This window comes from Liolophura sinensis, chromosome 6, assembly GCF_032854445.1.
Source record: "Liolophura sinensis isolate JHLJ2023 chromosome 6, CUHK_Ljap_v2, whole genome shotgun sequence".
Classification (NCBI taxonomy): domain Eukaryota; kingdom Metazoa; phylum Mollusca; class Polyplacophora; order Chitonida; family Chitonidae; genus Liolophura; species Liolophura sinensis.
Genome location: NC_088300.1, coordinates 27,262,769 through 27,278,769, shown reverse-complemented (window position 1 = coordinate 27,278,769; position 16,001 = coordinate 27,262,769). Strand labels below are relative to the sequence as shown.

Genomic DNA, 16,001 nt, shown 5'->3' with positions numbered 1-16,001 from the left:
ATTAAAATTTTGGTCCACCTCATCAATATTACCTTAAGAAAAATATGTCTTTCATTATCAAAAACTAAGCATTGAGAGGAGATTTTCAATTTTGACTTTAGTCAAAATGGACTTTGTGGATTAGGCCCTAGTACCAGCATTTAAAATGTCAGTTAATGGTATTACACAGTTTGTTTAGCCACCAGAACAAAATATCTACCAACAGGCCTTATATATAAGAAAGAAAAGCTAATTCAGATTACGGATTCAAGTTTCCTGGCAACTAACAACATACAAGACTAGATGAAAGAACATAAGCAGGCATGGTGAATAAATAACATTGCAAACAAAGGACACGAACTTATGAATTCCAAGTGCTTGATGTACCGCTGAACTCTAAAGTCTTCATGTCCTCATTAAAATGGTGCACTGACGTCCCAAATCTTACGCCAAGCAATATCCTTGTATCCTTACTTCCGAAGTCTATTAATAAACTTCTGTTTATATTAAAATAATGCTACATACTAATGTATACATGGTAACACCTCTCAAAAATACCTCTTACTGGCTGGGTCATGGGATTCCTCATGTACATGGCAACATGTCATGGTTGGACTATACCAGGTGTCTTCCATTTATATTCACATATACATGTATATGTCAACTCCACCAGGGGGGTGGGGGTGGGGGTGGGGGTGGGGGGTGGGGGGGGGTGAAATACTCTTCAATATGTTCACATAAATACATACATAAGTAAAATCAGCTAAGTTTTTAGATTCTTGCAATAACTGGCAGCTTCATTTTAAGTAATGGTAGATCATCTGCTACTGTCAGCAGTCTCCTGATAAACGAATACTTTTTTATGGCACAACTTTTTCATTTAAACATGTTGTAAAGGGACCACAAGTTATGAGTTTCACTTAACGGAAGTTGTGATGTGTTGTAGACATACACATACCAAATTCATTAGCAAGCTTGGTTTAAGTTTTCTACTTTGTACTGTCTCCAGAAATAGTCAATTTATACATGTAATAATCGCAAAATGGAACATGCCACTCTGATATGGCAGGCTGACATTCAATAAAATTCACTTGAAACTGTCATCATCATATAAAATAAGGGTTAACAACAAACAAATTGACAAACACTTAAACACAAAAATACATGTCTCTTCTGCATGCAACAAGGGAAAGAGATCACAGAATTACTGACAAAGGGTATCAATGAGATTCTTAAACAGGATAAAATGATCAACATAGCAGAGAAATAACAATCAATAACGAATTATAATATAACACATTTGTAAGTTTTAAAATCGAACAGACATGCATGCACATGCACCTAGCCACAGCTTGTACAGATAGACATAACTGATGACTCTAGTGCAGGTGTCAAAAGTTACAGCTCCAGCACAAAACCTTCTACAACTATTAAAAATCATGAAGGCATACATGTATATGTACTGAAATACAGACTGCATAAGCAGAATGTCATAGTCTGGTAATAAAGTGAAAAATACTTCACAACACTGAACATATCAGCACAAAGGGTAAAGAAATATATCCAGAACAAATCATAATACATTATGACCACTAGGAGTGAAACATTTCTGATGTTTGTGAGCTCAGTCTAAAGTGATGGTCTGAACATTGTAGGGACATTAATTTCATTACAAGCTGGTGGGACAATTGGGAAGTCTTTTCTGTTTATTACACCGGTCAGGGAATACGGGAGTATACAACATACAGCTTTGTACATACATGTAGACTTAAGATAGCCATTATATGTATATGTACAACAAAACAGAGATTATCATTACCCCCCAAAAAAAATCATGCAACCATAACAATATAAACACACAATGTACATTTCATAACCAAATAAGTTGGAAGACTCATGAAAATATACACTGACCTTGTGTAACAACAATAATGTAGATATACTTTCATTCTCTCAGCTACTTCCATGTGTAAAGCAAGAAACATAAACCAGTGTCATATAAAACAGGTTTCTTAATGACCTATTTCCTAATGAGCTGTTGACTATGTCACTAGCTTTGTCACACAAATGCAAACGGGTTGCCTTGACTGGAATATAGCTCCCATGTACCAGAACTGTACATCACTGTCAAGTCTTAAGTCAGATAACATGGTTTCACATCTAGCTGCTTTCCCAGGGACACCTGGAGATCCATTAAAAGCATCTTTATCTGGTGATATACTTTAACTATGTATAGTTTACGTAAACATATATATTAACATTATTAACTGCAACCACATATCTTTTGTCCCAAATCACAGCTGTTCCAACTGCTTTTGTTTCCATGTACTAACAGGGCAACTGTTTCTGTGACTTCATACATCTGATACTGTACCAGCGGCTCTGCTTCATGTAGCAGAAATGGATGCATGGTGCTTGACAAATGCAATGGCAGCCAGTTCTTTACAAAATTCCTCCAGGACTATCACCCCTTCCAGCAGACTGGAATCTTCTGAGCTGCAACATCAGACAAATTTGTTCCTCAGAACGACAGTTCAGCAAGAAACTTATTTATATGATCCTCAACAAGTTCAACGGGTAAAATATAAATTTATATGCAATTTGAAAACATAATTCATAAGATTTTAAAAACTAAAATGTATTGTTCAGGTAAGGGCACAAAGATACTTACAAAGTTCATATATTCTAATGAACTTTCCATGCAAATGAACAGAAATTATAAAATAGCCTGTCCATTTCAGACAAGGCTCATCATATTTTCAATCCAGTTTGCTGGGAATTTAGAGTATTTTCCTCTTGGCACTGATGACTTCTTGAGTACTAAAGCATGTGAAATGCAAATTATAACTACTGCCACATCAAATCAATTCTAATTATGCAGCTGTTAAATGTGTTATCCTGAGAGACAGGAAAAAATTATGGACATCTTGTGCAAATATTTCTACATGGGATAATTCAAATTACATTACAAAACCCTTTGATGATCTTTTCTGGAGTAAATATAGGGTGGCAAATTTATTTTCACTTTCTCAGGTCAGCCATTATTAAAACATCAAACCAGACACACAAATTATTCCTCTGAAGTTGCCTCAAATTTGTAATTCATGCCATTAGTTTAACGGGAACAACAATAGAGATAAAGGAATTTCCCGAATCTGATTTTTTTTTCTCCTATACAATTCATGCACTGACAGCATATTTCTCATAACATTCTTCAAGCCACAAGCAAACTTACCTAGGTTTATAAGACACTTGTCGTCGCAAACTGACAAACACATCAAGAACAAAATGCAAACTGTTAATATGCATGTCAAGATGCAACAAAATGCAAACAAATGAATGGCAACATTAGCAACAGAACTGGAAATAGGCAAACAACAGAGAGAGAACAGTGCCATATAGTACAGGGCTGACATGATGAAGAAGTGAAAGATGCTTTTGGCAAACCCATGCCAGTCAAAACACTGATTTTTGTTGCTCAATCAAAGTAAACCTATACTACAGGTAGTCATACTCAGACATGGTAACTGCATCACATGCATTGTAATATTCAAAAGGAGTTTAGTGCCATCAGTAAGAAATTTTCACTAATACATGTATGTGACAAAAGTGAGGTTTATGGTTGGGGGAAACCACTGCCCTTCACCAGGTATCTCACAAACGACCTGACATAAAGCCACAGTTCACCCAGGTAAAGCTGGATTAAAACATGACTGCAGTGGTCAAGGGTATCAATGTCCAGTGAGTAATGCTTAACAACTGGCAGCTATTGACAGTGTGAAAGTGTAGACTAGTTTGAAGTAAAGCAGATTGGAGCTTAGTGTGAAAGTGTAGACTAGCTTGAAGTACAGCAGATTGGAGTGTAATTTGAAAGTGTAGACTAGCTTGAAGTACAGCAGACTGGAACTTAGTGTGATAGTGTAGACTAGCTTGAAGTAAAGCAGATTGGAGCTTAGTGTGATAGTGTAGACTAGCTTGAAGTAAAGTAAAATCTAGATTACCGTGAAAGTGTAGACTAGCTACCTTGAAGTAATGCAGATTGGAGCTTAACGTGAAAGTGTAGTCTAGCTTGAAGTAAAGCAGATTAGAGCTACATGTAAAGGTGAAGACTGGCTCAAAGTAAAGTAGATTACAGCTTTATGTGAATGTGTAGACTAGTCTGAAGTACATCAGACTGATGTTGAAAGCAGACTGAACTGAAATTATAGACTTGGAGCTTAATGTGAAAGTGTATGTATGGTTAGGGTTTAACGTCGTACTTAACATTGTCATATGACGGCAAGATGTGAAAGTGTAGAATGGGTTGAAGTAAAGCAGAGTGGAGCTTATTGTGAAAGTGTTGCCTGCTTGAAGTCAAGCAGCCTGAAGTTTATACTGAAAGTGTAGATTAGCTTTAATTAAGCAGATTATGTCTTGAAGTGAAAGTGTTGGCCACCTTGAAGTAGGTCAGAGTGGAACTTATTGTGAGAGTGTAGGCCGCTTGAAGTAAAGCAGACTGAAGCTTATACTGAAAGTGTAGAATTGCTTGAAGTAAAGCAGTTTTGAACTTATTGTTGAAGTGTAGACTAGCATGAAGTTAAGCAGACTGGAGCTTATATTGAAAGTGTAGATTAGCTTGAAGTAAAGTATAATGTAGCTTATTATTAAAGTTTAGCCTAGCTTGAAATGAAGCAAATTGGAGCTTATTGTGAGAGTACAGACTAAGGCCCATTTTCACAAAACTTTGTAAATCAATTTTTCCCAACTTTTCTCATGAATGACATTGCCTTAATGTCCAGACTCAACACAGGTCAACACTGTTGAATTGAAAATGAGCGTGTGTTTTTTTTTGTCAACAAGTCGAGTGAAAGTAGTCAATCAGCAGGTATGTAAAAATAACGTGATTGTCTTAAGGCCCGTAACCAGGGGAAAATGGCAGCACCAAGGGCGAAAGAGAAAAACTGGTCTCCCAATGAGGCAGTTTACTGATACAGGATTATGAAAAATACCCTTGCCTGTAAAACACTCTCTCTATAGATTACAAAGACATGGACAAACGAAATCATTGTGTCTCATGCATTGGAGCAAAAGATGGAAATTTCCCTCCAATTTATCGAAAATTTGGTAAAAAAAAGCACAGCTCAACACATGACAACAGCGTTGGACAATGTTAGCCTTTCTGATTGTAATGTTGATGGAACATTCAACTTACTTCAACAGCATTCAATTTGCTGTTAAGTCAACAAAAGTTGAACGATGTTGGATAGTCTGGACAGGGTTTTATGGAACTATAACCTAGACAACGCCTTTTACGAAATAAGTTACAAAAAACTGACTTGTAAACTTTTGTGAAAGTGACTCTAGCTTACTATGACCTATGCAGAACAAAGTTTAATGTGGTGATTTTACAAAAGAATTTATCTCCATAGGATTAAAATAAACAAGATCAACAATACCATGCAAATCACATTCTAACATTTACAAACATCAAAACTTGGTAACAACATGCATTCAGGTAAACAAAGTTATGTTAATCAGTTGACTTTCATCAACATAGGTTAACATCAAACTCTGAACACTACGGTTATTGTCTGCATGCAATGTCTAACCCACATGTATTCGTTACTTTCACAACATCATATAATACTGGGTATAATTACCATTCCTGATCCACCTTCTTTTTATCTTTAATCTAGCACACATTACTAGTGTAGTGACGCCAAGTGAAATCTAGAACTTACCTGGTTACTGTGGTTTCAGCTCCCATCAATTCTTGTCTTATCTGTACTAACTTGGCTTTGATACCACTATCCGTAGACGTCTTATTCTTTACTTCAGACATTATCTACAACAGCAGCAGAGAACATTAGCAAATATACAAGTGAAAAACAAGTTGATATCTTACAACACAGCAAAGCCAAATACGTAAAGCATAATTTTTTTTTTCTTGTAAATAAAGTCAGTGCCAATCTTTCTTTTTTTGGCTCTGCACTGAAGGTTCTTCTGTAGAGCATCACAAATGAAAAGTCAAATACAAAGTTACAATTTACAATTTTTATAAGCTGACTTGTCACATATACAAAAAAAATATATATATATATAACACAAGCATAGACTTCTCACCATAAAGTGTGTGTGTGCAATTTTTTAGTCATTTACTGCGAATATGAATACAAAGAGCTTGGTATAACATATTGCTGAACACACTGAAAACTTACAATTTAAAACTATTCTTTTTGATTGGTGTTTTATACCATACTCATGAATATTTCACTTATACGACATTGGCCAGCATTACGATGAGAGCAACCCAAGCAGAACAATCTAAAGTACCTAAACGTACATCTACCTAAAAGTGCACCTAAATTACAGGCTGTTCATACCAGTGTAATTTTATTTCACTGCAAACAGAAACTCTCCTCTATTAAAGTAGATGTAAACTGATTTAAACACTGTTTAACATCCTCCCCTCCACACACATGAAACATAATGTATAATTTTCAAAAGAACTCCTAGAAACTGGAAAACTTTTTTTGGCTTCCGTGTACCTTGGTGAGGATAAGGTATGGTGTCCTGACCCCTTCCTTCACCGGCAGAAATGGGTCCAGTAAAAACTCATGGAGGTTAGGGTGAGGAACTAGGCAGAGGCGAGACATTACTGAGGTCACCTGCAGGTTTACTGCATATGGCTGAAAATAATACAATCATAGTGCAACACATTCGATTCAAAAATACTAACTAAATTTTATTTGACTAGTGTTGAATATCTTTAATGTTCAAGAATATGTCACTTATCTCATGATGAGCAGTTTCTCAGTGGTAGGAAAGAAAGAGTGGTGTAAACCACTAACCTCTGACAAAGTTACGGACAAATTTTCCCACATGTGACGTATAGAGTTGCGTGGACCTACAAGAACTGGTGACTCCTTTGTGTCAGCCCAAACTCCACAGACAATGAGAGGTGGAGGATATAAATATTTCCGGTCCAAGACCACGACTGAACCAACACATACCTCTTAAAGCAAGGAATATCTGACCTGTTGGCGTGTGAGTGAGTGCTTGGGGTTTACTTAACAATTTTTCAGTCATATGACGACGAAGGAATAATTAGAGTGCATGTAACGTGCCTCCTTGTTGCAGGACGGATTTCCATCGCTCTTTTATCTAGTGCTGTTTCACTGAGACGCCTTACCGAAGGCAAGTAAGCACCTCGACCGAGGCATTATACTGATACGGGTCAACCAGTCCTTGCACTATCCCCTTCATGCTGAACACCAAGCGAGGAAGTTACAACTTCCTCTTTCAAGGTCTTAGGTGTGACTCGACCCAGGATTGACCCTGGATCGGACGCTCTACCAAATGTGCCGGTCATTGGCTTATGAAGTTGTATCTGTGTATGTACCTGTGCTTAAATAAAGACATCTGAATAATACAAAAAATAATAATAACAGCCAGTAACTCAAGAAACAGCTAGAAACAAATAAGGTAGTTAAATGAACGTGTAGCATATCCAGTTGTATGGAATCTGTACATTGGCCATACTCTTAATCAAGTCATCAAGATGAAAGGTACCTGACTAAGGATCTTTGAGAACTTATCCATTAGCATGGAGAGGAAAGTTCCCTCATGGAACGTCTGGGTCACATAGCTAGGCTCTGTCACTGGCTCTGTGGGCCACCCCCATGGCTGGCACACACCAGCTATGTCTGAGAACTACAACATACAAAATCAGCACAGCCGTGTTATAAAGACAAAACCACTCACCCACAGCAAAAGCCATTTCAGAGCACTATGAATGTATATAACTGGTACGATTTACAAGAACACATGTACTAACTGCACAATATTGCAGTAGATGCAAGTCAATTTTACAGATTTAAACAGTGATCAACTTCCTCACACTGAATGTATTTGTACTGTATGTAATATTGCCACCCATTCCCATGCCCTCCTCCCAACTACCATTAAGCTTACAAATCACACCTTTTTGTTAAAAACTTCCAAACTATACAAAATAAATGAACCAGACATTATTAAGGTATTTAATATGGCCTTTTTCAAACAGTTTGTTTTAACATTTTATTGTGAGTTTTGTGGTATATTTTGCAAAACTGATAATACTATCTCTATTTTTTTGTACTGGCTGGAATATTTTGTGTAGGGAGGTGTGTTAAAGTATTTCAAACATTAGCAGGTTTTACCTGTCTACTGGCGTCCCTCAGGTAAACATCATAATCACCATCAGTTGTCTGAGCACAGGACTTTAACTCGTCAGGGACCAACATCAAAAAACTGTCAAGGAGATTTTGAATCATGAGAAGATAAATGTTCGTACTCTGCAGGTATATCATTGTTAAACAATGGTCGAAAAAGAAGGCAATATTCTGTATATCTCTCAAAGTACTAAATTCTCTTTAAACACACTGCCACTACTTTAACAATACACAGGTAAGCTTACCTGTTGATGATCTTGTGAACTTCTGTCCGGACAGGTGAGGAGGGTGTAGAGGAGGGGGTGACTGAGGGGGAAATAGAGGGGGTAGATGAGGGTGTGGAGTCCATTGTGGAGGAAGAATCTGTTGTGGAGCCTGTATGTACACAATGAAAGGCAATGACAACCAAGAGAAAATACAAACGACTGACTGACTGACTACTTGACTGATGACTCACTGGTGTTTAAATGCCATGCAGTAAGCTTTATCAGAAAACACAAGTGTGTACATGGACAAATTCCTCAACCTTTTATGCATATCAAAGAGTAACTTTCAGTGAGATTTATGCACCTTTTTCATTTGCTTACAGAGATTCATTGGCTTGACAAATTTCAGGATCTCACAAAAAGTGTAATTTTATCAGTATATGTAAAATAATGTTCTTAGAATATGCTTGAACTAACACCTTGAAAAACATGCTAAAAGGTTGAAGAATTACAGTAGCTATAAAGCTTATCATACATGCAATACATCATGCACGTAAAGAACAATCACCCATTCAGAAACCGTAATCATATGAAATGGAGATGCAGCTAATATTTGATGTGATAAGTGATACGCTTATCTTTAGCACAAACATAATATGAAACAGCCAAACTTGTACAAGGACATGTTAGCCAATACATGTATTTAAATCTATGTGCTTTGAAAATAGTTCACCCCACCCCGAGTGAGTTGTCCCAAAAATTAGCTAATCGTACATTCCACTGTTTGCCCCAAGATTAAATATCAACCAACATCTGCAAACACTGTGGATTTAAAGTGGGAGGTTACATATTGCTGTGAATTTGCTTTTTGTATCAGACATACTTGTGGCTTCAGGTGTAGATTGTTCAGTCTTCTCAACACCATCTCTCTCTGTGACTTCTCGTGACTCAGTCTCCTCCACAGATCCATTAACAACTGTATCAGATGCTACTATATGAGGTTCTGAAGACTGTATGTAGCCTCTGCCAAGGAGATTTCTCAACACTAGATTCTGGATTATGTGACTGTCTTCCTTTTGTAATAGAGTGTCAAAGAGCTTCAATGTGGCAATACATAGCTGGAAATAAAGTGGAGTGAACATTTGTTATTACTTTTAAAAAAGCACTTAAACAACAAAGTGATACCCAGACTAAGGACTAACCTGATGGATTTATTTCAATGGTTTAGAGATAAGCATCTGATAGCATTTCAGGTTATGCAAGTTTTTTGAAGAAAAATGAAGATGGAAAGTATTTTGCCAAAAGAGTACACAATAAAACCTTAAAATAACAGAAATTTCACATCATGACCCATTACATCTATCTGAAGAAATAGCTTCATTATCAAGAGGTAATTAAAGTTAATTTGTTGTTTATGGCATCAATAGTAAAATCTAGTTATATAAGCCAAAATTTACCACGTACAATAACAGAATATCTTTGACTTCTTCCTACAGACTCGTCAGTCTTCACCACAATGTTTTCATTGCCAAAAAATCTGCAAATCTGTTAAACTGCCTACTGCCACTGCTCAACAGTTCATCTTACCTCTTCTGATAAATGGTTACATCTGTCAATTAATACTTGTCGTATCTTACAGGCGTTCTCTTTGTCTGGCTCAGGTGTGGTCATCACACCTAACACAAAGCTGACAAACTCTACAACAAATACCAGATAACGTCAATAAAGTTATGATCTGAATCAGGGAGATTATATCCCACGCTAAATATGCAAAAGAGAGGCCACACACAAAATGTAACTGCATCAAAAAATATCACGAATAATTGAGAACAGCTATATACATGTAGGTCACCTACCATTTAGTAGTAAGGGAGAGCATACCGTCCTCAAACAACGACAAAAGTAACTAGTGGCCAGAATTGCACCCGTTTCAGATCTGCCAAGATCAAAACAATAAACAATATTCAGCTGCTTATTGATTTTCCTGTGACATCGTGTAATTTGCTATACATCAGAGCTTTTCGTGTTTTGGCCAGATTCGTGGGCTGAGGAAAATGAAGTGCTTGAAGCAAACCAATGACAGCTGCAAGGCACATCACAAGTAAGAAACCTCCTGACTCAAGGTCGCAGTTAAACAAATAACAGCAAATAATAAACTGCAAACATACCAAATTAGTTTAAACCTGCGAAAGGAGCCAATTCTATTTTACTGATAAAACTGGACAGATACACACCTATAAAATTAACAACTGTTTGCTCGTCTGAGTGACCATTTCATTCAGTTAACAGTGTCTAGGCATGCAATCAATCATGTAAAAATATTACTTCTACTAGATGCTACACATTTGGGAGAAAATAAATCATAGTAGTTTGAATCATATCTTCATTCATTTAAGCTCAGAAACAGTTGATATCCAGGAAGACACATAAATCTTGAAGGACACTGGTCTATACTGTGATATTTTGTACTTATTTTCAAGTCTTGCATGTGGTACCCAAACAGTGTTCTACAGCAGGCCCAGAACATAGTACTTAGTAGTACATAGTATCTTAACAGCAGATTATAAACTGGGTACTACGTCAGCCCCCAAACTCACGCTTGTAGTAAAGCTGGTGTCATGACAGCCTCCAGGAAGTGTGACCTGATGTGAGATGTCAAGGCTGAGGCCACACTTGGATAAGCCATGGTTATCAGCTGATCACAGTAATCCAGCCAAGAAAGGAAGGAGATCACATTTCTTTTACCAGGAAAAGACTGACTGTCCTCCAAGTCTGTGTGAATATCCAGTCTGAAACATCAGTGAATTGGTGATCAGAAATAAATGATATATAATGAAATATATGACAGTGGCCAAAAATAATAGAGTGTATTTATACCAAAAACAAGGATTGTAGTGAAAGACAATTACATACTTGTACCTATTCACCACAAAACTTTAATATTCCTTGCATGAAATGAATGAGACTGCTAAATATATTTCAATGCCATAAATGGCAACAATGCAACATTATTTCCAACTTGTTTTAGGTTACCATATACATATAAATACAAGCTTTTTTACGCATGATGAACACTACATCAAATTAACTTATGTTGACATAAATCCTGGCATTTCTCCAAGGAATGGCAAAATCCATGAACACTGAAAAGGAATGTTAAAATCTACATGTTGTATACTAGTTATAATATAAGTTACATACCCCCACTTGGCTTGAACACATTCCAAATCAACAGGGTCTAAGGTTTGAGGAAGCTTTTTGTATAGATGACACAATCTGTCTGTCACCGATTTGCAGAAATTAGTGTGGTTGATCAGACGCTCTACAGCTGCCTCTTCAGGTATTGAACAGCACAGCATCAACCCTTCGCATGCCTTAACAGCCACCCGACCATCCTGTGAAACAACACACCAATAACATAGAGGTATTGAACAGCACAGCATTAACCCTTCGCAGGCCGTAACAGCCACCCGACCATCCTGCGAAAAAACACACCAGTAACACACTGGTATTGAACAGCTCAGCACTAACCCTTCGCAGGCTGTAACAGCCACCTGAACATCCTGCGAAAAAGCACACCAGTAATACACCAGTATTGAACTGCACAGCATTAACCCTTCTCAGGCCTTAACAGCCACAAGAGCATCCTGCGAAACAACACACCAGTAATAATACGCAGGTACTGAAAAGCACCACATTAACCTTTCACCAGCCTTTATAGCCACATGGATACTCTGTGAAATACTACACATGCACCAAAAACACACCCTATACTTTAATTATTTGAAATTCAGAATCTGTCACTTGTATATCAATGTCGGCCAGTGCTATGGGTGGATAATACCTGTGCCTGGACCCTTGGTGAGTTACACAAAAATTCTTTCCCCAAGAACAATGAAAGCAGGGGAATCTAGAAAATTCCTTGTTTCATCGTGGGATTATACATGTCATGTGATAAATAACCTCTTGGTCATCACATTCCATTCTATATGTTAACATAAGGATGGTTTTGCAACTGCAGCTAATTTATAGCATACCATTACCTTGAGGTATGACTATTACATGCTTATTTTTCACACTAAGTGCATTATGAATGAATGAATGATAGTGGTTTAATGCCAAGTCAGCAATATTTCAGCCATATTGCAGCTATACATGCATTATGCTTTAAAGATTGCACCAGGTAGATACAAACACCACAGATACATACCGCACTTTGTGACAAAGCCAGCAGGGAGTTGACTAGACTAAATTCTGACTTTGACATACTCTTTGCACTTGGCAATGCCTTTTGTTTTTCCACTGAGTGATCCTTCTTCTTCACCTGTTTCAAAACAAATAAACGTTATAATACAGCAAGTGTAAATAGAGTGCATGACACGGTTGTTTGTTTTGGCAGGTCAATGAGTCAAGAGACCTGTCATAGGACGGAGAAAACCTCTTTGCTAATACCAGGTAAGCCTCCTGATTTAAAACTCCACCAAACTGAGCAAAGTGTAACATATGAGCCATTGAGAGCTGTACACATTAGCAATATATTCAGGCATTTCATTAAGAGATGGCTAACATATACAAAGGTATAATTTATCAGGAATCTGCCGAACAAGACACCGCTGGTAACATACACGCACATTAATTTACTTGACTGCAGTTTTATGTCATACTCAAGAACATTTCACTCATATCACAGCTGCCATCATTATGGTGGGAGGAAACAGGTGCACAACCCATGATGAGGAATCAGCCAAACTTACATCTAAAAAGAAATTAACGAGGTACGGATCAGCTGTTATCTTGGAGCAGACTGTACACAGGAAGTGAATTTCCTCATTCTCAGCTGGACCAGCCTTCACTTCACCACAGATCTTCACCAACCTCTGAAACATTTACACAGGAATACATGTACATAGGTCTGGGTAATGTTTCTCAGCTGTATAATGCCCTTTCCATGACTGTTAGCTTCTTCACATCAACCAGCACTGGTTATTATCTCTGCTCTACAATGTATTATGTTGCTTTTAAAACTGTATAACACAAACACAGAGAAAAAAAAAAAAAAACAAGACTTACTTTGACCTTTTTAAATTCTTGAAACTGTTTTTGCCATCATATAAGAGCATTTGAAAGAAGAAAATTTCACAAAATTTATATTTTTCACTAACCATACACAGAAAAAAGAAGAGTGAACTTAAAGGGATAACATTACTGATAAGCAGTAAAAGAATTATAAGAGTGATTGACTCACATGTACGGCACGGTGAACGTTGATGTGGGGTAGCAAGGGCTGCTTTATTCTGGACAATAGTTTCGTAAAGAACACCAAGACGGTCTGCTTCATCCCAGGGGGAAACTGAAAGCATTGACACTAACAGTAGCGTGGAGGAAACTGAGCAATAAAACTCAAGTGGTACTATTTCAATGGTGAGAAACTGAGAAAATGTACTGAAATAAGATAAATATTTATATATACTGTAAACATTCAACCTTTTCGAGCACCTTTTTCAGTGGAATTATTTTGAAAATGATGCCAAAAATGATTTGTTTGAGTCATTATAGATGAAAGGTTGAAAAATTAGGGTATTTACATGTATATGAAATATTTTTTTTATGTATGTATAATTACCGATTATGAAATATGAAAAACTTGACGAACTTGACATTTAAATTTATTTACTTGCTTATAGACTAATTCATAAAATAATCTAGGTACAATCATACATCTGTTCTGGCAAGTGTGTACAGTGTCTCCAGGAGTTTGTGTTGTAACAAGTACTCCATACACGGCCCAGTGCTGCCACTCTCACAAGTAGACTCTTCCTCTTGTAAGATCTGTAACATCTGCTCCAAGTGAGATGGGATGTTTGTATGCTCAATGGGCTTTTTGTCATCTGATCAAAACACAAAATGTAAATTTTATTTTGCTATATTAATTTGTAAATTAATGTAGCAAAAACTTGATGATGGCTGTGTTTAATTATTCTGCATTTTTTCTATATTATACAGCCTTGGGTTATAACTAATTCAAGGCTTATATAGGACAAGTCAATTGCATAAAGCCTCAATAGTTGATAATTTCCTCAAAACGACAGGGCTAGTCACCCTTTGATCATGAAAAAATATCCTGGTTCATTTTCACTTTTCTAAAAACTTTGCAATTTTTCCAAGTTGAAAGTTAATTATTTCAGCCAGAAAAACGGTTATCCAACTCACAAAGCACACTGAGCATGTTTAAAATAGCATATGAAATATTCAATACTGTTAAACAACAGAGCTGGTAAATTAAAAGACGTTCACCCGAGATGTGTAGTATACTTTTAATTCATATCCTCCTCAGTCTGTTCTTATGAATGGCTAACTTACATTCCAACATGTCTCACTTAAAACAAGATGAAATGGATTTGACTGACATACTTACACAGAAAAGATCAACTTTTAAGACCTTTTATCATAACAAATCTTTTGTGAGATACTTGAACTTCACTGAAAAGAACACTTTCCCTGTTTCACCGAGATGTCACTGAATGTATGTCATGTGGATCTGATCATGTTATAATTAAACTGTACAATATGAATTAAGATGTAAGCTAGTAATAGGTTAAAACAGCAAAAACAAGAATTCGTCAGGGAGTTGTAAAGCTTATGGTACTGCTTTGGTTTGTCACTGTCACTTCAGCTGTTGATTGTAAAAACAGCTTTTGAATGAAACAAACATGATCAACTACTCCACCACATTATCAAAACAGCACTGAAAGCTTTACAACTCCCATTCTTTCTACTCACGTTTGTTGTCTATGAAATAATTTGTTACTGCTTTCCAATGATACACAAAGTCTTCTTGGAGTGTAAGGTTTGGTGCAAGCTGAAATTTAAATTCAAAAATGTGCATTCAGTCCGGAAGAGTAACATGCTAAAGACTAACAAAACAGCATATTTAAGTTATTTGTTTATCTTTTTTTAAAGCGATTTATTTCAAGTACCAATACAGTGTTAATACAATACAGATTCACTTGGGCATCTGTTTTAACATATAACAGTTTAGTCCTCTTCCTGCAACCACAGTTGTTTAATCTTGAGTGGCAAACAGAATTCCGCCATTTGGCAACCCAACACTGTGATCTTCCTATCCTCTGGATACATTCTTATACATTCAAATATACGTACTTCTTAATCATTTAAAATGGGTGGACATCGGACATTTCCTCTCATATATAACTCTTCCGTTTACCTACAAGAACTTGGTATATATTCGAAAATTCTGACATTCATCGTGGCATTATGTTCACATTAGTGATGATTCTCGGATTTTTTAAAAGCTACTATGCAGCTGTGAGTCCATCTATGGACTTGACAGTCTATTGTGTTGGTTACTTCTTGTACATGTGTTTGTAAATAATGCTGACATACGCACCGCATCAACAGCTTGCTGTAGGATTGTTGTAAATTTGGAGAACATTCTCTTCTTCATGGATGTGAGAAAAGGGGCATTGAAACTTACTACTGCAAACTTGCAATACTGTTTGAACCTACTGAGGTCTTGTTACACGTCACTGACTTTCGGCGTGTCAAAAGAATAACATCGTCCGCACAACTTTGGAAAGGAAGTCGAGTATCAAGTCCTGTGCGC

At 36.8% G+C, this 16,001-nt stretch overlaps 1 protein-coding gene across 2 annotated transcripts; it reads right to left on the bottom strand.

Annotated features, from left to right (window-relative positions):
- Positions 1 to 672: 672 nt before the first annotated feature.
- LOC135468100 (FHF complex subunit HOOK interacting protein 2A-like) lies at positions 673 to 15,950 on the bottom strand. Of its 2 annotated transcripts, XM_064746161.1 has the most exons (18): positions 15,786 to 15,950; positions 15,158 to 15,236; positions 14,096 to 14,265; positions 13,623 to 13,727; positions 13,132 to 13,254; positions 12,588 to 12,701; positions 11,579 to 11,772; positions 10,975 to 11,166; positions 10,234 to 10,313; positions 9,965 to 10,074; positions 9,261 to 9,495; positions 8,417 to 8,546; positions 8,160 to 8,250; positions 7,531 to 7,671; positions 6,507 to 6,647; positions 5,700 to 5,803; positions 3,215 to 3,244; positions 673 to 2,475 (listed from the first exon to the last, which is right to left on the bottom strand). In XM_064746161.1, exons 1-18 carry the CDS (start codon positions 15,840 to 15,842, stop codon positions 2,367 to 2,369), a joined length of 2,205 nt encoding a protein of 734 aa, XP_064602231.1. In that variant the 5' UTR covers positions 15,843 to 15,950; the 3' UTR covers positions 673 to 2,366. The 2 variants fall into 2 exon arrangements, with proteins under 2 accessions (XP_064602231.1, XP_064602232.1); XM_064746162.1 differs by lacking the exon at positions 3,215 to 3,244.
- Between the last annotated feature and the right edge of the window lie 51 nt (positions 15,951 to 16,001).